The sequence below is a fragment of the Rousettus aegyptiacus genome, unplaced genomic scaffold, assembly GCF_014176215.1.
Source record: "Rousettus aegyptiacus isolate mRouAeg1 unplaced genomic scaffold, mRouAeg1.p scaffold_m13_p_17, whole genome shotgun sequence".
Classification (NCBI taxonomy): domain Eukaryota; kingdom Metazoa; phylum Chordata; class Mammalia; order Chiroptera; family Pteropodidae; genus Rousettus; species Rousettus aegyptiacus.
Window position 1 is genome coordinate 32,597,390 of NW_023416292.1, and position 23,441 is coordinate 32,620,830.

The 23,441-nt window shown below is 37.6% G+C and overlaps 1 protein-coding gene across 12 annotated transcripts in view; it reads left to right on the forward strand.

Annotated features, from left to right (window-relative positions):
• Positions 1-23,441, forward strand: part of PHTF1 (putative homeodomain transcription factor 1) — a 54,780-nt gene that overhangs the window by 14,414 nt on the left and 16,925 nt on the right. For 11 of the 12 annotated variants that reach the window (XM_016124327.2, XM_036235068.1, XM_016124326.2 and 8 more), the window contains exons 4-15: positions 8,778-8,847; positions 9,310-9,468; positions 11,588-11,744; positions 13,001-13,135; positions 14,288-14,447; positions 15,275-15,448; positions 15,556-15,645; positions 16,626-16,847; positions 19,452-19,580; positions 19,968-20,240; positions 20,988-21,119; positions 21,627-21,713. In XM_016124327.2, the coding sequence (XP_015979813.1) occupies positions 8,778-8,847; positions 9,310-9,468; positions 11,588-11,744; positions 13,001-13,135; positions 14,288-14,447; positions 15,275-15,448; positions 15,556-15,645; positions 16,626-16,847; positions 19,452-19,580; positions 19,968-20,240; positions 20,988-21,119; positions 21,627-21,713 (1,788 nt within the window). Of the gene's footprint in view, positions 1-8,777; positions 8,848-9,309; positions 9,469-11,587; positions 11,745-13,000; positions 13,136-14,287; positions 14,448-15,274; positions 15,449-15,555; positions 15,646-16,625; positions 16,848-19,451; positions 19,581-19,967; positions 20,241-20,987; positions 21,120-21,626; positions 21,714-23,441 lie in introns of those variants that run through there. The other variant, XM_036235077.1, reaches the window with a different exon arrangement.

Sequence of the window (23,441 nt, forward strand, 5' to 3'; positions counted from 1 at the left end):
ACCACATGTGGAATTGCTGGGTCATGCGGATCTATTTTTAATGTTTCGAGGAATTTTCATACTGTTTTCCATCGTGGCTGCACCAATCTGCAGCACCACAGACAGTGCACAAGTGTTTCCTCTTCTCCATATCCTCCCCAAGCAGCTTGTTGTTTATTGACTTTTTGCAAATAGACATTCTTACCTGTGTTAGGTGGTAACTTACTGGGGTTTTGATTTTCATTTCCCTGATGATTAAAGATGCTGAGCATCTGTTTCATATGTCTGTCTGCTTTGGAGAAATGTCTTTTCCTGTCCTCTGCCCAGTTTTTGATCAGATTTTTTTTTCTTTTTTGAGTTGTGTGAGTTACTTATATAATTTTGATATCAACTCCTTATCAGATATATCATTCGCCAGTATAGTCTCCCCTTCAGTAGGTTGTCTTTTTGTCTTGTTGATGGTTTCCTTTGCTGTGCAGAAGCTTTTTGGTTTGCTGAAGTCTCATTTGTTTGTTGTTGCTTTTGTTTCCCTTGCTCGAGGGGTCATGTCCAAAAGAATATTACTCAGACTGATGTCAAGTAGTTTACTACCAGTGTTTTCTTCTAGAAGTTTTATGGTTTCAGGCCTTACATTTATGTCTTCAATCCATTTTGAGTTTATTTTTGTATATGATGTAAGAGAGTGATCCAGTTTCATTGTTTTTTTGCATATATCTATTCAGTTTTCCCAGCACCAGTTGTCGAAGAGACTGTCATTTATCCATTGTATATTCTTGCCTCCTTTGCCATAGATTAATTGACCGGGTAAGTGAGGGCTCATTTCTGGGCTCTCTATTCTGTTCCGTTGATCTGTGTGTCTGGTTTCGTACTAGTACCATGCTGTTCCGATTATTATAGCCTGGTATGTTTGATATCAGAGACTGATACCTCCAACCTTGTTGTTCTTTCTCAAGATTACTTTGGCTATTTGTGGTCTTTTGTGGTTTCCTGTAAATTTTAGGATTATTTGTTCTAGCTCTGAGAAGAATGTCATTGGTATTTCGATAGAGATTGCCTTGAATCTATAGAGTGCTCTGGGTAGTGTGGCCATTGTAATATTAAGCCTTTCAGTCCGTGAGCACGGTATCTGCTTGCATTGTGTCCTCTTTAGTTTCTTTCCTCAGTGTCTTATAGTTTCCTGGGTACAGGTCTTTCCGCTCCTTGGTTAACTTTATTCTTAGGTATTTTATTTTAAAATTTCTTTCATTTTTCAATTATAGTTGACATACAATATTATGTTAGTTGTAGGTGTACAAAATAGTGATTAGACATTTATATACTTTATGAAGTGATTCCCCCCAATAAGTTTAGTACCCCCTGACACCATGGGTAGTTATGACAATATTACTGACTGTATTTCCTGTGCTGTACTTTATATTCTCATAACTGAGTTTGTAACTGCCAATTCGTATATCTTAATCCCTTCCCCCTTTTCACCCACCCCCTCAACTCCCGCCCATTTGGCAACTGTCAGTTTGTTCTCTGTATCTATGAGTTTGTTCCTGTTTTGTTTACTCATTTGTTCTTCAGATTCCACGTATTAGTGAATCATGTGGTATTTGTCTTTCTCTGTCTGACTTATTTCCCTTGGTAGAATACCCTCTAGATCATCTGTGTTGTCACCACTGGTAGGATTTCATTCTTTTTTATGGCCGAGTAATATTCTATTGTATGTATGTACCACATCTTCTTTATCCATCTGTCTGTCAGTGGACACTAAGGTTGCTTTCATATCTCGGCTATTATAAGTAATGCAGTGAACATAGACGTACATGTATTTTTTGAATTAGTATTTTGGATTTCTTCGGACTAATACCCAGAAGTGGAATTGTTGGCTCTATAGTAACTCTATTATTAATGTTTTGAGGAAACACCCTACTGTTTTCCATAGTGGCTGCACCAGTTAACAATCCCTCCAACGGTGCACAAAAGGTCCCCTTTCTCCACATCCTCGTCAACACTTGTGTGCTGATTTATTGATGAGAGCCATTCTGAGAGGTGTGAGATGATATCTCATTGTGGTTTTTATTTGCATTTTGTTCTCGATTAGAGATGTACATCTTTCCATATGTCTATTGGCCATCTGTATGTCCTCTGGAGAAGTCTCTCTTCAGGTCCTTTGCCCATGTTTTAATTGGATCGTTTGGTTTTTTTTGGTGTTAAGTTGTATCTGTTCCTTCAGTAGTTTGGATATTATCCCCTTATTGGATGTATCATTGGTGAATATTTTCTCCCATTCAGTAGGTTGTCTTTTAATTTTGTTGATGGTTTCCTTCATTGGGCAGAAAATTTTTAGTTTGATGTAGTTTGTTTCCCTCACTCAAGGAAACATATCCAAAAAACGTTAAGAATGATGTCACTGCAGCTCTATTCACAATAGCCAGGATATGGAAGTGACCTTTAAATGCCCATCAACAGACAATTGGATAAAGAAGTTATGGTTCATATATACAATAGAATATTACTCAGCCATTAAAAAAATGAAATCCTACCACTTGCAATGACTTGGATGGACCTAGAGTGAAATAAGTCAGACAGAGAAAGATAAATACCATATAATTTCACTTATATGCGGAATCTAAGGAACAAAAAGAATAAATTAATGAAAAACAGACTCATAAATATAGAGGACAATCTAAAAACTAGTTCTAATAGTTTTTTGATGGACTATTTAGGGTTCTCTCTATATAGTATTTCATCATTTGCAAATAATGACAGTTTTACCACTTCCTTTCCAACTTGGATGCCTTTTCTTTTTCTTGTCTGATTGCTGTGGCAGGACTTCCCATACCATGTTGAATAAAAGAGGTGAAAATGGACATCCTTGTTTTGTTCCCGATCTTAAACTTTCAGCTTTTCATTATTGAGTATGTTAGCTGTGGGATTGTCATGTGTGGTCTTTATTATATTGAGGCATGTTCCCTTTGTCCCTACTTGCTAAGAGTTTTTATCATGAATGGATGTTTGGATTTTTTTCACATGCTTTTTCTGCATCTTTTGCTATGATTATATGATTTTTATTTTTCATTTTGTTAATGTGGTATATCATGGTTAATTGAATATATCAGTTAACCGTGCATCCCAAGAACAAATCCCGCTTGATCATGGTGTATGATCTTTTAAATGTAATTTTCTGTTTTTGTAGTGTCTTTGGTTCAAAATTTCTGTTCTTGATTCAGCCTCAAAAGATTGTATATTTCTGGAAATGTATCCATTTTTTCCAGTTCAGTTCATTGGCATAGAATCGTTTGTACTATTTCCTTATAATTTTTTATTTCTGTGGTGCGGCTTGTCATTGCTCTTCTTTTATAGACTCCATTTTCTTCCTCCTGTTTACTTTAGGCTTTGTTCTTTTTTTCCTAGTTCCTTTAGGTGTAAGGTTTGATGGTTTATTTGAGATTTTTCGTGTTTCTTGAGGTAGGCTTTTATTACTATAAGTTTCCCTCTTAGAACGACTTTGATTCTGTCCCATAGATTTTGGGTTGTAGTTTTTTTTCATTTTCATTCGTCTCAGGATATCTTTTGATTTTTTTTTTCCCCTTGATCTCATTAACGCGTTCATTGTTTAGTAGCATGTTATTTTAGCATGCATGCATTTGTGTATATTTTAGTTTTCTTTTTGGAATTGGTTTCTGGTTTCATACTACTGGGATCAAGGAAGATGCTCGGTATGATTTCAGTGCTCTTTAAATTTATTGAGACTTGTGACCGAATGTGTGGTCTATCCTGGAAAATGTTCCATGTGTATTTGAAAAGATGATATTCTGCTGCTTTTGAGTGCAATGTCCTAAAAATATCAATTAAATCCATCTGGTCTAATGGGTCATATAAGGCCACTGTTTCCTTGTTGTTCTTTCTGTATGATCTATTCATTGATGTCAATGGGGTGTTAAAGTCTTCTACTATTACTGTGTTGTCAGTCTCTTTATGTCCATCAATATTTGCTTTATGTATTTAAGCGCTCCAGCATTGGGTGCATTGATGTTTATTAGAGTTATATATCCTCTTGTTGGCTCGACCCCTCTATCTTTATGCAGGTATATCCACTTGTTGGGTTGATATCTTTCTGCCACGGGTCACCATGATGAATTAGACAAGGGCGCCACAGCAGCACCCTCACAGGGTCTTCCTGGAGCCTTTCTCATGCACGTTTGCCAGCAGGCCGGCTCTCCAGAGCTAACTCTGGCTTGCCGGGAAGCTCTGGAGAAGTTCTTTAAGTCCTTTCTTTGTTTCTTGTTACAGTCCTGGTTTTAAAGTCTGTTTTGCCTGATATAAGTATTGCTACTCCAGCTTTTTTTTGTTTCCATTTGCATGAAATGTCTTTTTTCATCCCCTTTTCAGTCCGTATATGTCTTTTGGTCAGAAGTGGGTCTCTTGTAGGCAACATGTGTGGGTCTTATTTTTCTATGTATTTAGCCACCATATATCTTTTATTTGGAATATTTAGTCTATTTACATTTAATTGTTGATATGTAGTTATTGCTATTTAATTGTTTTCTGATTGTTTTTATAATTCCTCTGTTTCTTATTCTATTCCTTTCTATTGTATATCAAATAGAATTTTGGCGCGTGGTTACCATGTGCTTCAAATATATCAGCTACGTTTACTGTAGTTTGTTTTACATTTATAGTTGCTTAAATTTGAGCACATTGTAAAATTACTACAATTTTTACTCACCCTCTTCATGTTCGTTTTGCCATTTTTTACCTCTGTGAGTGTGTGTATCAATTTATTGTTATAATTACACATGATCTTACTTTGGCCTTTTCACCTTTGTACTACTAGCTTTATAAATGATCTACTGCTTTTAAGTGTTTGCCTTTGTCAGTGAAAATTTTTTCTTCTCTCTGTTTTCTTATTCATATTTTTCACCTTCTAAAAGAAGTCCTTTTAACATTTCTTGGAATACTGATTTAGTTAAACTTCTTTAGCTTTTTCTCATCTGGGAAACTCTTTATCTTTCCTTGATTCTAAATGAAAGCCTTGCTTGGTATGTCTGAAGACTACATTTGATAAATAAATTGGTATGGGTCAAGGTCATCTGTTGTCTGTGCCTGGCCCAGGGCCATCTGGTAGGATCTACCAATTGATGTACAGTTAGTAGCTGCCTGTGCTGGGTTTAGGGGCACCTGGGAGAGGCTACACTGCAAGCCAAGGCTGGCAGCCGCTTGTGCCGGGCTGGGGGTCACTTAACCCAAGATAACTCGCGAATTACAAACTTAACCTTATCCCCAAAGTTTGCTATGAAGTATCTCGCTTTTGTTATTATTTTTGCATTGCTCTAGTGTAACAGTTGTCTTTGGAAGCAAATAACATCATTCTACTTATAGCATTCTGTTTTTAGTAGTGATATTTACATTTATAAAATGTAGTAATTCTCAATCTCTGGAAGTGTCAAATCTTAGAAAACGTAGCATTCCTATGCATGATGTTAATATTGTTCTCGAACAGTTAGCCAAAGATTCATGTGCTGAATTTGATTTATGTATACATTTCTGCTTAGAAATAACTCTAAGAATGGTTTTTATAGTTTCACGCTGAAAACCAGTCAGGTTTGTTTCAGCTTCAAAGAGTGTGTTTATGTAAAATTAAAATAACACAGTAAACTGACTTTTTCCTAAACAGGAAATGGGTTAACAAGAGGTATAGTTCACACCAAGGCAAATGCTACTTGTTTGGGATTTGTGGACCTTTATGAGATTTTAGTAAAGTCTGCAGAGATTTTAGGAAAGTCACATCGTGGGCACGGGCTGGATGCTTAGGTGGACCAGCCTCTGAAAGATGTTCGGCTTGTCATGTGAATCAAGTGGGGCTAGTTCTCAGAGAATCACCAGGTGGGGCAAGATTGTCATCAACCAGGTTAATGGAGACTCAGATATGGTGTGTGCCTGCCTGTGCTTGCAGGCTATGGGCGGGAGTGGAGGGGCTCAGCAGAAGATCTGCCGGCTCTGTGGGGGGAAGGCTCAACAAGATAACAAAATGGTGGAGAGAGCTACTCCTCCAGGCTTTGCCCTGAAGTGAGAGAGTTTAGTTCCTCCCTGCATGTCACTGGTTCCTTTTGAGCTGAGGTAACAGCACTGGAGTTCAGAGTGAGTGAGTCTGTCAGTGAGTAAATTCATGCCCGGGCCCTTTAAGAGGAGTGCCTGGTAGGTACTTCAGCCACCCTCTGTCTCGCTCAACCACAAACTCAGCTAGGTTTTCACAGTCGGATCTTATGGGGACTCCTCTTCCTGGCATTGGATCCCTGGGCTGGGAGCCTACTATGGGGCTGAGACCCCTTGCTCCTCAGGAATGGTGGGGGCAGAACCTCTGAAACCAAGATATCCCTCCTGATTCTTAACCACCTCACATGGGTTTGGGACCAGCCTGTTTTGCATCTCTGCCCCTCCTACCAGTCTTTACGTGGCTTCTTCTTTACGTCCGTAGTTATAAGAGTACTGTTCAGCTAATCTTCAGGTGATTCTCAAGAGTGGTTCTATAATTTGCCTATAATTTTGGTGTGGTCATAGGAGGAGACAAGCACAGTGTCTCCCTTCTCTGCTGTCTTGACTGGTGGTCTTATTTTATTCTTTTTGATGCAGTTGTAAATGGGATTGTTTTTGTATTTTCTACTTCTTGAATGTCTTCATAATAAATGCCTCCAGATACTGATAACTGATTCCATCAATGTGAATGACCCCAGAAGAACTGTCTCCTGATACGACATTTGGTGATTCCCTTAAGCTTTCTGCTTGGTTACCCTGCAGTGAAGCCCTAAACCTATAAGCTACACTCACATACCCAGAACTTCTCATAAGTTTTTTTAATCGAAGTAAACCACATTCGGTAAACATAAACATACTCATGTATACACACACATAACAGAATTATAAGTTTACAGCTTGAGGAATTTTCACACAAAAAAAAATATGCTGCGTAACAAGCACTCAGATCAAGAATTGGAACGTTAGCTGTCCCACAGAAGCTCCCTCCACATGTTCTTCCAGTCACCGCCACCAGTGAGGGTGACCAGTAACCCGACTACTAGCACATGGGTTTTTTTTGCCTTTCTTTGAATCGTGTATAAACGAGATTATACAATACATGTCCTTTTGAGTCTAATTTCTTTTATTCACAGTTACGTTTGTGAGATTCATTCACATTGTTGCACAATTATAGTTTATTCAGTATAACGCCACAATTATTCTACTGTCGATGGGCTATTTCCAGTTGTTGCTGGTGGGTAATTTCCAGTTTGGAGCACTTACAAATAATACTGTGAACATTTTGTGTACATTATTTAGTGACATATGTGCACATTTCTCTTGGGTATATACTTAGGAGAATATTGGGTCCATTGGGTTTTTAGCTCTGCATTGTAACATATAGATGATCACTAGATGTTTAAAGAAATCCTCTAAAATGAAAGAGAATAGAAAGAAATGAACTCAAAGAATTAAAATGAAAATTTAATAGAATTTGAGAAAATTTACAGAAAGCAAAGCAAAAAGACAAAGGTAGAAAATAGGAGACAAAAGTTAAAAGGTTTAGAAGGGAAGAAATATAAAAATTATAAGAAAACTCCTGTAAAACTGAAAGACAAGAATTTTTGTATGGCAAGGATTCTCAGCACAACAGATGATAAAAGACTCATATCAAGGCACCTCATTAGGAAATTTCTGAACACCATGAATGAAGTGAGGAGTTGAGGAATGAAGCTATCCCATGCCATGAGTCAGGAATCGGATGGCATTGGAGTTTGCAGCAGCAGCATTGGAAGCTAGAAAACAATGGAATATCTTAATTCCTGAGGGAAAATTATTAATTCAGAATTCTATACCTAGTGTAACTTTAAAAAATGAGGATAGAATAAATTCATTTTCAGACATGCAAGGATTCAATATATTATCTCTTCATGACCCCGTTCTCAGGAAGCTACGGAAGGATGTGCTCCAAGAAGACATGGGGTATAGGAAGTAGGGGTTCTGCATACCACAGAGAGGGATGGATAGAATCGTCAGGGTGACAGTGAAGAGAAGTTCTGGGACTACAGCTGTGTAGCAGGCCAAAGAGCAGCAAGTCCAATTGGAGCAGAAAGATAGAGCGTTCTGGCAAAGGTGTTGCCAAGATTTTTTTAAAAAATAATTTTTAATATAATATTTTTGAGAAAAAGGACTTTGATTAAATTTGAGTATTTTGACCGACCTTATAAAGCAAACGGAAGAATGTAATATAGCTTATCGAGAATATTTCATGGTGATCATACTATAATTACTAATTTATCTAAAAATCATTGTTTCGGGGAGTAGTTAGGATGCGTGGGGATTAGTAGTAAAAGAGAGCTGGATTCTTATACTAATTAGAGGTCAGTAGATGATTTCTAAAATCAGTAAATTTAAAAATAGCAATATAAACATTATTTAGAAGTATGGAAGTAAATACCAAGAGGCACAGCTAAAAAAAAAAAATTAAAGTTATTTGTTTTTAATGAATAAAATTGAGAGGAAAGAGATGGATCAGGGGATTAATATTTTTCTCTACTGATCTTTTGGCACTTCGTAATTATTTTAAAAAGTGATTAGAGTGTGTGCATGCACTACTTGATAAAACTAAAAACTAAAGCAAGTATCAATGACAAGTTCCTTTAAGGAGCATTAGGATTAAATATTCCCAGTAAAAGGGAGTCAGATATAGAGAAAAAGAAATATAAGTTTACCTTTTGTATTTAAAAGGGACTTTTTCCTTTGTTTATTTCTGTTTTTATTTTGTTTCATCCTAGGGCTTCAAAAACAAACCAAAAAAGATGGGTCACATAAAGCCAGACTTGATTGATGTTGACTTAATAAGAGGTGAGTTTTAAATTTAGTTTGTTTCCTATGTATACTATTATTTTATAGTAGCACTAAAGATTATGTTTATCCCTATGTGATAGTTTACTTTCATTTCCGAAAGTAATGTTCTTACCTCATTGTTCAGTCTTTAGCATTTTTCCCCTTTGCTTTAGTACTGTGTGGCTACATAAATCACATGGTTTCCATAAGGATGAAGGAAGGGTGAACTTGGAGACTCACTGTTGTGTAATTAAGAAAAATATATTGTATAACATTCATGTGAGTCAGACTTATTTTGAGCTCCTGTCCTAGAGATGGAGGCAAGAGGTTATTACATTCAACAAACATCTAAGATGATTCTTTCTAACTGAACAGGTTGTGTGCTGATTTTTGCTCTCACCTGTTTTTAATAGTGTTACAAGTGGGTATTGCTATAGTGCAAGTAAACGTATGATGTTTTGTTTTATTGTATATTTAAAGGCTCAACATTTGCCAAAGCCAAACCTGAAATTCCATGGACATCCCTGACTCGAAAGGGGCTTGTTCGAGTTGTGTTTTTCCCATTGTTCAGCAGTTGGTGGATTCAAGTTACCTCTTTAAGAATCTTTGTTTGGCTGCTACTGCTTTACCTCATGCAAGGTAATTGGAGATGGAATAAGTTACGGCAGTTTTTTGTTTTTTGTTTTTTTTTTTGCCACTTTTGCTATTAGATAATGCAGACCTTGCTGTTCTTACATTTACCCTTCTATTTGATGTTTTAAAGTTCAAAGAAATGAAGGGACACACACCATTTGGAGATCATCTTAAAGTTATTCACAGAGAGCAAACACAATTGTTGCAGTCTCCTCTCCTGAACTTCCCACCTGCGTCACTGGCCAGGCCTTCTGTCTTCTCTTTGACATTTGAATATTGGATTACCTCCCGGGGCAGATCCCAGATTCTCTACTCTTCTAGGTATTTTCATCAAGCCCCATTGCTTTAAATATAGTTGATATACTGGTGATTCTCAAATTTATATCTTCCCACAGCACCAGCATCTCTGCTTAGACCACTAGAACGACGTCCGCTCTGATCTTCTTTCTACCAACCACTCTTTTCACAGCAATTAGAAAAATCTTTTAAAACAGAAACCGTGTCATGCCATGCTCCTGCTCACACTTTTTAGTGACTTCTCATGGCTCTTAGAAAGAAAATGCAAACTCCCGAGCACTCCTTTCTGCTGACCTCTTTGGCCACATCTCACCCCTCTCCTCTGTGCCCTTTCTAGGCATCAGGGCTTTTTCTGTGCCTCACACAGAACTTTTCTTTCTTTTTGAAACAATCTTAAGGCTTTTCACATGGCCATCTTTTTTCTTTTTCAAGATCTCAGTTCAGATGTAACTTTCATGGAGAGTCTGTCCCTATATATGCTTTCTCAATCATCCTACATTCCCCAGCCACTATCCCAGGAGTCTGTTTTGATTTCTGTATTAATTAATTTCTGTATTAATTGGTTAAACTGCCTGATTTTTTTTTTCTCTTCTCACAATATGCAGGGACTCCCTTCATTCTCTTTGCCACTGTATCACCACCACCTACCAGGAATGCTCTCTGAAAGTGCACAGTGTACACTGCTTAAACCTGTGCAAAAAAACTTGAATGAGAACAGAGAAAAGTGAAGGTTGGGTTAGGGCGGAAGGGTTTAGGGTAATTTTTGTTTTCTCACGTCAGTTCTTTTTGAATTAAGTTATAGAATGAATAATATCTAAAAATTTATGTATTTATGAGTTTAATTTTTTAAAGTTGTGATAGTGCTGTTCAATTGAATTTCTGTGATCCTGGAAATTTCTTACGTAATCATGGTAAATACAGTAACTATTAGCCACATGCGCCTGTTGAGTACTCAGAATGTTCGTGTGAATAAGGAACTGCATTTTAAATTTTATTTCATTGTAATTAAGTCTCCACAACTATCATTTTAATGGTTGCATAATTTTCCATTATATGAACACACCACTTAAAACTCATTTTAATGTCTGTATAAATCTATCATCTGAATTTACCATAAATACTTTTTTATAGCTCCTTAATATTCCATTATGTAAAACTTTATAAAACCATAATATACACAACTCTTCCTATATTGTGAGCATTTAGGTTGCTTCTGTTTTTTCTCATTATGCCATCATGAACAAAATTTTCCATATTTTATATTTCTTTAGGATTTATTCTTTGAGACAATTAACAGGCCAAAGGGTGTCAACATTTTAAGGCTTTTAGTACATATAGTGAAAGTTTCGGTGACAGTTCTTTTGGAAAGCTGTGGATGAGAGTGCCTGTTTTACTACAATCTTACCAGCATTATAATAATTTAGAAATTGTTACCTAATTTGATGTATAAAAACTATCGTTTTGCTCATTTACTGTGCATTTCCTTGGCCATTTGTCAGCGGAGAGTTAGCTATTTTTCCATGTGTTTGTTATTGAAGAATTTGTTTCTTTCTCATTTGGTTAAGTTGTACGTGTTAGGTTTTCATGTATACTGCGGTCTATTTCTGGGCTACGTACTCTGCCCGTCGGTTGTATGGTTATTCTCATAGATCATTGTGCTGCCAGGAAGGGCTAACGTTCAGGGAGAGCGTGTTAAAGGAAATTACATGCTTTTACTTGTGGACTTTATAAAATAATAGATTTTTGTCAAAATAATTTGTACAGTTGCTAGAACTGGTTTTAAAGATGAGCCCTAATGTTTTACGTTTTTTAAACCTCTTCTTTTCAGTCATAGCACTCGTGTTATATTATATGATGCCCATTGTGAATGTAAGCGAAGTGCTTGGACCCTTGTGCCTTATGTTACTCATGGGAACTGTGCACTGTCAGATCGTGTCTGCTCAGATAACGAGGCCATCCGGGAGCAATGGCAGCCGGAGGAGAAGGTGAGAGGGGCAGGCGCTTGGTGTGTTCTCTGGGAAAGGCATCATAGACATTTACAGAGGCTTCGGTTAAAGTAATTAATCTTTTGATTTGCATATATTTTTTGTTATTTTTTGGCCTAAAAAAAAATGAATACTTTGCTTTTCATTTTTCTCTTTGATGCGAAGAAACCTTGTCATGAACTTTTAATCCAGCATGGGATTTTTGTTATTTAGTACAGTTGCTTAAAAGGAAATTCTTATACTATTCCTACTTTATTTTTTTAGTTGAAAATTAGTTTTTCTTGATTTTGTTGTCCTATATTATGATGATAAAATTATTATAATAAAATTTATAAGTAATATTTTTGCAAAAACATTCTCCAAAATTTGGTTTAATTAAAATTTGGTGAAAATTTTAATTTTCAAGGATCTTAGTACATTGGGTTAGTGTTACTAAAAATTTTTATACTATTTTCAATAGCGTATAATAAAAATGGATTTCTGAGTGTTCTAAAATTTAAATAAAGATTAATTTGACTTTTCTACACATTGAATTTGTCATATTTTTATTGGTCATGTGCTATGTGTGGGTTTTGAAATTGTTGAAGTTTTCTCAGGTATACGTGGTATTATCTTTTCTCAGAATATCTGCAAATTTTTGTTCCCCCTAAGCAATTACTAAATAAGACTTTTTTCATTTGGTGCAATGAATTTTAACATATTCTTTTTGAATATTATTTTCAAAACAAACTTTTTTTCCCCTCAAAAAAGATTCTTTGAAAATGCAGTACAAATGATTTAAAGTTTGCTGAGGAAATCAAACGTTGTGTTGTGTCTTGTCAGTATGTATAGGACGTATCTCGTAACTTCATAGGACATCAGTAATAAGAGATTAGTTGCTGTTATTTTGTGTCCTCCTGTTTAAATGCCAAATGATAAGTTTCTGACGTCTGTATTAAAAAAAAAAAAAAAAAGTTTTTTCTGCTAGCAGTGCCTGAAGAGACTCTTAGGGATACATGCGAACATTTTCCTTCTGGTAACCTCTTTGAATAGCAGTTTTGTTTAGTGGTTGAACAAAATAATAGCACAGAACTTCGGTTTAGAACCCGTTTTTGCCCTTTAGTCAGAAATATTCCTGCAAATTAATCCTGTTAAATGAATTTCACTATTCGTAGTTTCAGGTAGTAATCTGTTAGTAGAATTTCCTGGAGGAATATTTTGGGGAGAAATAGAAAAGGTCTTGAACAACCTGAATTTGTTGAAATATTTTTTTATAGAAAATTACGAAAACCTGTAAATGGTGATGGGAGCCGAGAAAATGGAAATAACTCCTCTGATAAAGTCAGAGTTGTGGAAACTGTGGAACCTACACTCACTGGTGGCAGTTTTTGGGGGACCCTCTTTGGAAACAGGTGGGAAGTCTTTGGAATTTTTACTTAATTTTGTATTCACATGAGTGTTTATGCAGTGTGTAATCTAATTAGGTCCTAAGAGTACGCAGTGCACGCATACTACCACTGTGGTGTGATTTTAAAGGGCTCTAGAATGAATTGCTTATTCAAAATGTTCCTTCTGTCTTGTCGTCTTACTAGTAAGTCCAGTAAGACCATAAAAGTTTTATTCTGTTTGATCTTTAATGATTTTTTAGACTACAAGATTGCAGAAATATAAGTACTCTGAAAAGGTAAATACTTTAAACCATCTGGGCCAACATCATGAAACAAAGATAGGGTATTTGTCAGTGCGAAAGCTGATACCTCCTTAGAAATGGGATGCAGGACGGGGGGCTTGTGTCGACGGGCTATAGGATCGAAAGGGACGGAGATCCGAGACACATTCTACCTCCTTCCTGATCTGGCAGGCCGTCGCAGCACTAGTGACCGCACAAGATAAGGAAATACTTATCTTGCCATATATTAATGAGTATGACTGAAAACCAAAGTTCTTTCACAGTTCCTCTTTTGCAGATGAAGTATGTCCATATATTTTCTAAAGATATGTTTACACTCTAGTTGAAGTGTTTGTGTTTTTCATACTGAACATTGTGCTGGGCACTGGGAATCTCCGTTCTCAGTAATTTTACCATCTAATTAGGAAGGTAAGAGTAGCCGTATGATGCAGACACAGAAAAGTAAAAATAGAAGTGGTCACGTGCCGACTGTAGGGCACGTGGTTCAGCAGATGGAGTGATTGTTCTGGGGTCAGCAGAGGAGTCATGAAGGAGCTGAGTGCTGTCTGGCTTTGAAGGACAGGGGAGGCGGGGACATTCTATCAAGTGGCACAGGCAGGCGATGCGAAGTCGGGGTTGGCACTGTGAGAGTGGAGAGGACTATGGACCTGCTTCCTTGCAAAGCTGAAGTACAGGCTTCCTCTCAAGAGACCTGAGACTAGCACTGTAGTCTGTCTCTGTACCCTTAGCAAGCTAGAAGTCTGAAAAATTGGATTTCTCAATTTTCTTGAGTTTCAGAATAATACATTGTACTCCTCAGAAGAGAGTGATTTCATCATGTAAGATGGTACTACTTTCAGAAACTAGTCAGTAATCTTTCTTTTTTAAAAAATAGGATTAAAAGAGTAAAATTAATAAGTAACAAAGGGACCGAACCTGACCATGACTCAAGTTGTCTACATCCTATCATCAAGAAGAAACAGTGTCAGCCAGAGGTTAAACTATGGCATACGACAGAGAAAGCAAAATTTTCAGATGGAGAAAAATGCCGTAGGGTAAGATTTCATTGAGTATAAATATAACAATAAACTTTTTTTCTGTGTAAAATTTTCCTGTTAGACTCTGTTAGAGATACAAAATGGATGCCAATAGGTTTATGATTTGTCTTAACAAATAAGTGAAATGAAAAGCCACAGGACATGAAAGGGAGATTGTCGCTGAAGACAGTAACTTATTCTTCTAATTTCTAAGACTAGTACTCATTACTGCTGCTGCTGCTGTTGGCCGTAGGCCGGTAGGTTTCAAACATTGGCGTCGGGGTGGCTGTGTCACTCTGGAGAGGAGTGACAGAGTGTAAAGTTTGGGAAACTATTTTCTACATTTTAGGTGGAGATGTGCCCTGTGTCTGTCACTACACTTCTACTTTGTAGTCTCGAAATCTTTTTCTCCATCTGTTTTTGAGTCATACTACAGCCAGGCAGTATTCTAAGCCTTTACATGTGGTAATGCATTTTATTTTATTTTTTTTCAGCAGCTCTGTGAGCTTGGGGCTTTTATTATCATTGCTTTTCAGATGAGGAAACTGAGCCCCAGAAAGATACAGTAAATTGCCTAAGGTCACATAGCTAGTATGCCGAGGAGCTGTGATTCAGACGTAGTGACTTGAGCCTGTGCATCTTACCGCTGCCTCATTATTTAGGCCGTTTAGTTTCAGGTTCAGTATTTTTCCTTATTGGGATCAAGCACTACGTAGGTATGTTCAGTTTTGGTCTGGGTGACTTTTACTGCTTCTTAGTTTTACATGCTTTTTTGTTTTTGCACGTGTAGTTCGCTAAGAGTGTTTTGGGCTGTCCCCTGTGAAAGAGTAACGTTCTTTTTGTAGGAGGCTTTTAGGCGTGTGGGTAATGGGATGTCAGATGATCTGTCAAGTGAGGAAGATGGTGACGCCCAGACACAGATGATGATATTGCGTCGGAGTGTGGAAGGGGCCTCAAGTGACAACGGCTATGAAGTCAAGAATAGAAAATCCATACTTTCAAGGCACATAAACTCTCAGGTAATTTTTGTTTTAGTTAACAAAAGTATAGGCATTAACTCCTAAATCACTGAATAGTAACAGGGTATTTAACATGTTTTCTTATTTGTCGGCTTGATTTTTGGCAGGTAAAGAAAACCACAACCAGGTGGTGTCATATTGTGCGGGATTCAGACAGTCTGGCCGAGTCGGAATTTGAATCAGCAGCCTTCATTCAGGTAATGAGTCCTTTTAAGAGATCATTATTCAAGGCTCGTTGTCAAGTATAATAATTTTACCCAGTCCTTTTTAATTGCTTGTCCCAAGGTACCGTGTATATTTGCTGGTCCCTGTCCTGCCTCCAGCTCTCTGTCCACCTATCGACAGTTTCTGTATGACTACTCACCCCCAGAATGAGCATGAACTCTTCTCTCTTTAACTCTTATTTTAAAAGTGTCATAGGTGATGCTCAGAAAATGGTTACTCAATCCTCACATGATGAGGAGTTTACTTAATTTTCACTTGGAATATGGAATTCATTCTTAAGCATCATTCCCACATTAGGAGGTAAGGACAGATTTGGGGGAAAGGATCCCTGAGACATGGGAGCAGTAATCCCAGCAGGAAGGCTAATGGGTGTATTGTACATTTGGAGTATTATAATGCTGAGGCGAGCAGCATCGATGGTGGCGTGGTTGTGGTTTTGATCGACAAGGCAGGCAGGGTCATGGAAAAACTTTCGTATTTATGTTTGTACTAAAGGAGAGCTGCACAGCCCCTCCTGTCCCCTGCCTGATTATCCTTTCCATGTGTGACTGGGCCCCTGAACATGGCTACATCTATAGTCGCAGTCTCAGTGTTTAGACGAGGGTGCACCGTGGGTGTCAGAAGGCTCTGCCGTGCCTGCATCCAGACTAGGTCCTCTGGTTGTGCTTGCAGGAACCACTCCATCCCAGGACGCCTTGGTCGAACAACCCTGACTTGCCAGTAACTTCTTAGAGGGGGCTCTTTTTAAAGCCCTGTTTGTTAGAGAGCCCTCAGAGTCTGACATTGAAATATTACTGTCATGTGAAGCTTTGTGAGCAGATGAATAGATGGTGATCAGCTTATGAAGGCTTGCCAGCCATCGCCATAGATAACTTGTTTCAATTTTCTTTCAGATGTTAGCAGTTTTTTAAAAAATACACATTTTTTTTTTTTTTTTTGTTCTCCTTTAAAGGGCTCTAGATCTGGCATTAATGGTGGTTCTCGAAGCCTCAACATGTCCAGAAGAGACTCAGAAAGCACCCGCCATGACTCGGAGACTGAGGATATGTTGTGGGATGACCTGCTGCACGGCCCAGAGTGCAGGTCGTCTGTCACCAGTGACAGTGAGGGGGGCCATGTGAATACCCTTCACTCAGGGACCAAACGCGACCCCAAAGAGGATGTTTTTCAGCAGGTATGTAAAGGTGATGGTAATAACTGCTGATATTTATTGTGTACTTACCATGTGCCAGACACTGTATTATCTCATTTGACTTTATAATAATCCTTAAGGTAGATGCTATTATTATCCCTAATTTAGAGATGAGGAAATTGAGAATAGCTTGTAAGTGAAAATGTTGGGATTAGAACTCAGGGGGAAGTACTCTAGAGTTGCCCTAACCTAATTTTTTCTTCATAATACTTTCCTTCATTATTTTCCTTAGAATGATCCTTAATGTTCATTTTATAAGAGCAAGGTTGTTTAAATGGCATAGCAACCTCATATTACGTTTTCATAGACATCACAGTATTATATATGAGTTCCTAGGAAATAGCTTTGCTTGCTTCTGTAATAATATGTAAACCAAGTGATGCTTTTAATTTTAGGTTTTATATTAACATCACAAAATCAGATAGCCTGGAGTTGGATATTCCTTAGGAGGTATTTCAGCCTTCCACCTGAAGTAGATATTTGTTTCCCATCCATCATGTTGTAATAATAGTTTCTGCTTAGGAAACTAATGAGGATAATATAAAGTGCTTAGCACCATGCCCGGCAAAGAGTAAGCGCCTAATAAATGCTATTAATATCCCCATGAGATGATCAGTCAGGCCTCTGCTTAAATACCTCTGGGGCCGGGGTGACTGTTTCATGAGACAGCTTGTTCCACTATTGGATAGATTAAATGATTAAGAAATGGTTCTCATTTCAGATGTTTATTGACAGCAGTCATGATTCCTCTTAGTGTTTTGTTGTTTAGGATAAATATCTCCACAGAGACTTAAAAATACTAGATGATTGACTTGCATTTGTTTAATTATTGAATTTTCTTGATTCTAAGATACCATCGATTTAGGTTACACATTTTTTGTGAACAAAATGCTGCTCCATTAAGGTAAAGAATTTTTAAAAACCAGAAACAGCATACTTTTTCTCATTAAAGTTTTAAGTTTCTCTCTCCAATATCAAAGTTTGAATATAAATATTCTTTACATTCAATCTGAAGAGTCATCTAAATCACATAAACCCTCAGTAGTTACAGGTAGCATCGTAATGGTCTTGACCTCCTTTGCACTGTCGGGATTTGCAATGTAATATTAAGGCGTGTGTAAGAGTAATTAGGTAAGATAAACTCACTGTGTCAGTTGGAATTCGTCATTTCCCAGTCCTCTCATCTAGCCTGTCCTCTGTTTCTGAATGCCACCTCTAACCACCCAAGGCAGAAAACTTGGGATCCTCTGTGACCTCACCCTCTTCACCATGTTCCTAACTGGTCGTCACTTTCTCTTGCTTCTGCCACATAATATCCACATCTGTCCTCTGGCGTCCACCCTGCTCGGCGCACGCCGTCAGCGGCCCTCGTCTGGGTCATCGCAGCAGCTTCTCTGAGCTCGCTCCCCTTCGTATCATTTTCCACGCTGTGACGAACGATGTTTCTGAAATACAAACCTGATGCCGTTCCCCTTACAGTCCTTTAGTTGCTTTTCTTCCCCTGCTGGATGATTTGCTTCTGTTCTTTTATTTTTCTGATACAGTCTCATCTCTGGCCATCCATTCTCTGCTCCTCAAATAGTATACTTTAACTCAGCTGAACTTGCGATTTCCGAAATGTACCATTTTCATGTGCTGCTGGGTCTTTGCACGTACTGATTTCTTTGCCTGGAACGCACTTTTCTCCAGTCACCATTCGTTCAGCTCATGCCTTTTTATTTTTCAGGTCTTGGCTTGAGTGGTACTTCCCTAGGAAGCCTTTCCCGTGTACCCCTAAATAGCACTCCTTCCTTCCCTTATCACGTGGTGTAGTGACTTCATTTAATCAGGTCTCCATAAGTCTGAGCTCCTTGATGTCAAGGACCGCATTCGTCTTGCTCCCGTTGTGTCCATAGTGCATACTACACAGTGGGTGCTTGGTAAATATGTTTTTAACCAAATCAACAAGCGCTCATCAGCATTATGCTAAGCGCTGTGTTAATTTCAGAAAAGGACAAAATGAGCAGCTCATGGTGATCCGAGGGGACCGCGTGGGTGAAATGGCCCTTGAGCTGGTACTTGAAGAATAAGACGTGATATGGCAGAGGAATTGGGGCTGTTTTCATTGTGACCTTCTCTTGAGCTTTCTGTGCTTTGTTGTCTTGATTAGACTGGGTTTAACTCCTCAGTTACCATGTGATATCTAAGGCCTGTTAACACTTCTCATACATAACTTCCTGCTGCCCACAGCATAGTTGTGTTGCTGTAGAAATACTTTCCTCCTTAGTAGCCCATGAATACACCAAGCTTGTCCTTGCTTCCACACATTTAGAGAGGAAAGCAATCGTGAAGATCACAGAATCCTACCTTCCGCATTGTAGGAGACTCTTAGCCACTCTCCAGGTAAGAAAATGGCTCCGTTTGGAAAAAAAGGGCCAGCACTCAGCGTCAGAGAGGTGGTAATTGGAATGATGAGCTTTTCAAGGGGAGAAGATAGAATGATGAGGCCGACCACTGGTGGAGGTAGCCTGGGAGCTGGACCAAGGGGAGGAAATCTGATGAAGAATAAAGGACTGGATAGAAATCGTTTTATATTTTTCTTCTCAGAATCATTTATTCTGGCTTCAGAACTCAAGTCCCGCCTCTGATCGAGTTAGTGCAATAATCTGGGAAGGAAATGAGTGCAAAAAGATGGACATGTCTGTGCTGGAAATAAGCGGCATCATTATGAGCAGGGTAAGTTTTCAGATTTTTCAAAACGTCTATTTAGTGATCTACACCTATTTTATAGAATTTTAGTGCTCAAAACACTGAGTCGTCTTTTGAAACACAAATATGTGTGTTTTTAATTCTGTAGTCAGAATCTTTACTTGGTAGTAACTTTTTAGATTTGCTGCAGAGGTGCCTGTGAGCATGATTGTTCAGACATACTCTTCAAATATTATCTCATGTAAGCCTAATTTTTAATAAGTTCTAACAGTCATAAATGTGTACATCATTTTTATTTGCACTTTTTTGATTTAAAACATTTAGTTTTGAATAATCCAGTAGTATTTGATAGGTACTGCTTCGTAACTCCACTCAGCTGTGCATTAATGATGGCCGTTTTGAATTCATTCCCAGGTAAATGCGTACCAGCAAGGAGTAGGTTATCAGATGCTAGGAAATGTCATCACCATCGGATTAGCATTTTTTCCTTTTTTATATCGACTTTTCCGCGAGAAGAGCCTTGACCAGCTGAAGTCCATTTCAGCCGAGGAGATCCTGACTCTCTTTTGCGGGGCACCACCTGTCACGCCTGTTCTTATTTTGTCTATGATTAATTTTTTTGAACGATTATGTCTTACATGGATTTTTTTTTTCATGATGTGTGTGGCAGAGAGAACATATAAACAGGTTGGTTGAAAATTTAGTAAACTTTCTTACTTCTGCTCTCGTATGTGATCTTCCATTGAGTTGTCTTTGTTCTCATGATTCCTTTTCTCCAACAGTTAATGTGGGCAATGAAGGATGGATAAGTAGGCCTTTGGTGTTTGTGGGTTTAACACTTGTGATGTTGGTTATTCACAGATGACTTATAATCTGAAATTTCGCTGAGCCCCGATGTAAGAGCCAGTGGCTTAGCCGGTGAGCGAGCCTAGCTCACTGCTTAGCACCTGCACTTCAGGGTGCCTTGGCTGTTTTTTATCCATAGTGTGTGTGGTAACTCTCAAAGTGAAAATGTTTCTGGGAAAGAAGTCCAAATGAGAATTAAAATTATTGAAATTCAATAAGAATTAGGGGTCGAGGACTTAATATAGTGGTGATACATGTAAAAAACATGATTTTGAATGGAAATGTAATATGGGAGTAAGCAGGACTTCTGTCTAAAGACTTGTTTGTGAAGTTGGGGATTCAGAAAGTTCTCCAAAGAATATTTGTTGAAAATGTCAGGAGCATGAAGAAGTATATTACTGCATCATGTGCTTTGGACACAGGGCAATGAGCTACTAACAGAGCTTTTCATTGCCTGTCTTAGTGGTCACTGATTAGAACCTCATCCTTTCAACATTTTTTATATGCTGGGAATGTTGTTTGCAATTATAGAAATATACAGAGACACATATGTACATTTCACTGTAATTTTTTTTTAACCTCCTCTAGAGATTTTTATTTGCAAAACTCTTCAGCCATATTACCTCTGCCAGGAAAGCTAGGAAATATGAAATACCTCACTTCAGACTTAAAAAGGTAGAGAACATTAAGATATGGTTATCGCTGCGTTCCTTTCTAAAGGTGAGTTTTTTTAAATTAACAATATATGCAGGAATATGCAGAAAGCGTGCTCATTGAAATTGCTAGCAGCGGATGCTCACTAGGAAGTGTAGTCCTGTACACTGGACAGATTGTCAGCGGCTGACAGACTCGCTGGGCATCAAGTTGGACATGATACATCTGCAGAGCTGGTGGAGGGTAGTAAATAAGAGGTTAGAAAGGGAAAAGAAAATTTAAATTCATAGGGCAGAGTGACAAATTGAGTATTGCATCTTTTTTTGATTTTTTTTGGTAAATATTCCAGCTATAAATATGTCAGTGAATCAGTCATGCCCTTAATTTGGAACAGCATGGATTTCAATGCGTAAGTAAAGTTGAAGATGTCCAAATATATTAGTCCTAGGTCAGAAACTTCTTATAAACGTTTGTTTTCACATTAACATAGTAAAACTTAGTGTTCAGGATGTAAGGGCCGTTGCTGGCTCTGACGGTGGCCTAACTCGTGAACCTGTGTGTCTCGCCCCACAGAGACGGGGTCCGCAGCGTTCAGTCGATGTGGTCGTATCTTCAGTCTTCTTGCTGACACTTTCAATTGCTTTCATTTGTTGTGCCCAGGTAAAAGTTCCACACCTGTTTGAGACCATGTCACTGTGTTTAAGTATATATATTTTTAATGTGTCTAAATTTCTTTAGCTATTTCAAATACTTGTTAATTTTTCTAACTTTTGAAATGGGTAATTTCGAAGTCCTTTAAGACCCTGGCATCCCTCAAATTTAATTTCAGTTGGTAAATTTTGACTGATAATAAGGCTCTCATACTGTGATGGTGGCAAAGTCATGATTTTCTAACTCTGTTGTTCCTTCTACATTTGTCAGTTGTTACTCTAAGGTAGACTCTTCCTTTTTTCCTCACTCAGTTATTTATTCCACTAAGGACCCATGTATTCTTATTTTTATTGAGTGGGTTATAATCTATTACTATGTTTGTTTTGATGTTAAATTAACCTAGATTTGGACCGTGGGAACCCCTTGAAGCCCCTTCCTGTGTTCTTTGACCGGTCCATGAATCTCTTTTTTTTTTTTTTTTTGGCACTTCTATGCTTTCTCCATGATGAGTTATGGGATTATCTTGTACTTTCCCATTTATTGAGTTTAAACTTAATTCTGTGCTCAGAGAACATACTCTGAATGTTTGCAGTCCTTTGACTATGTAGAGATGTGCTTTATTATCCAGTCGTATTAACTTTTTCAGCAGTGCTTTGAAAGAACTTATATCCTGTTTAGAGGATCCATGTTCTATATTAAAAAAGTAGTCTAAGTTTATTAGTTATGTTGTTGAAATCTATATCATTTTTTTTCCCCTTTGGTTTGCTTAGTCTCTCTGCCATTGATAGAGGTGTGTTCGAGTCTCCTATGATGGTGGATTTATCTTTCCCTCCTTTTATTTTTTGTTCATTTTTGCTGTATATATTTTGAAACTGGGTGCACACAGGTTTAGAAGTGTTATCCATCTTGGCGGATTAACTTTTATGTCCTTTATAGCTACTTTTTTTCTCAATCCAGGATCCAATTCAGGATTACATATTACACTTGGTTGTCATGTCTCTTTAGTCTCCTTTCATCTGGAATAGTGTCAGATTTTATCTTTAATGAACCTTATGAAATCTCTATGTTTCTAATGTTGCTTAACATCTAACTATTTGATACTAATTTAACTACACTAGCTATCTTTTCCCTAGTTTTTGCATATCATATCTTTTTCTACCGTATTTCATTTATTTTGACTTCACATTTTAGTTGTGTCTCTTGTGATCAGCATATTCTCTTTTTGATTGCCTATTTCTTAATTCAGCCTCAGTCTTAGTGTTTTTGGAGCATTTAGCCCATTTCACCTTAATGTAATTATTATAACTACAAATACTGTTTGTTTCCTATTTGGTTTACTTGTCAATTTTCCTTTTTCTGTCCTTTCTTGCCATCTTTTATTCTTTAGTGTTCTATTTAATTCTGTTAACTTGTTATATGCTCTTTCACTGCTAGCAACCCCAGAGATTACAGTCTAATAAAATTATTAATTTACCACTTCCTCAGTAATGCCAGGACCTTAGAACACATTATCTCACCTGTTCACTTTTTGTGTTTGTAATGTCCTTCATTTAAATTTTACAAAAATTTTAAACCCCCAAGATGAAATTATTATTGGTTTTTGTAGTCAATATTCACTTATATTTACCTATATACCTTCCTTTCACTACCTTTTATTCCTGCATTTCTGTTTTTCTCTGGATTATTCATTCACCTCCTATTTGAAGAATCTGCTGATGATGACTTCTCTTCATTTTT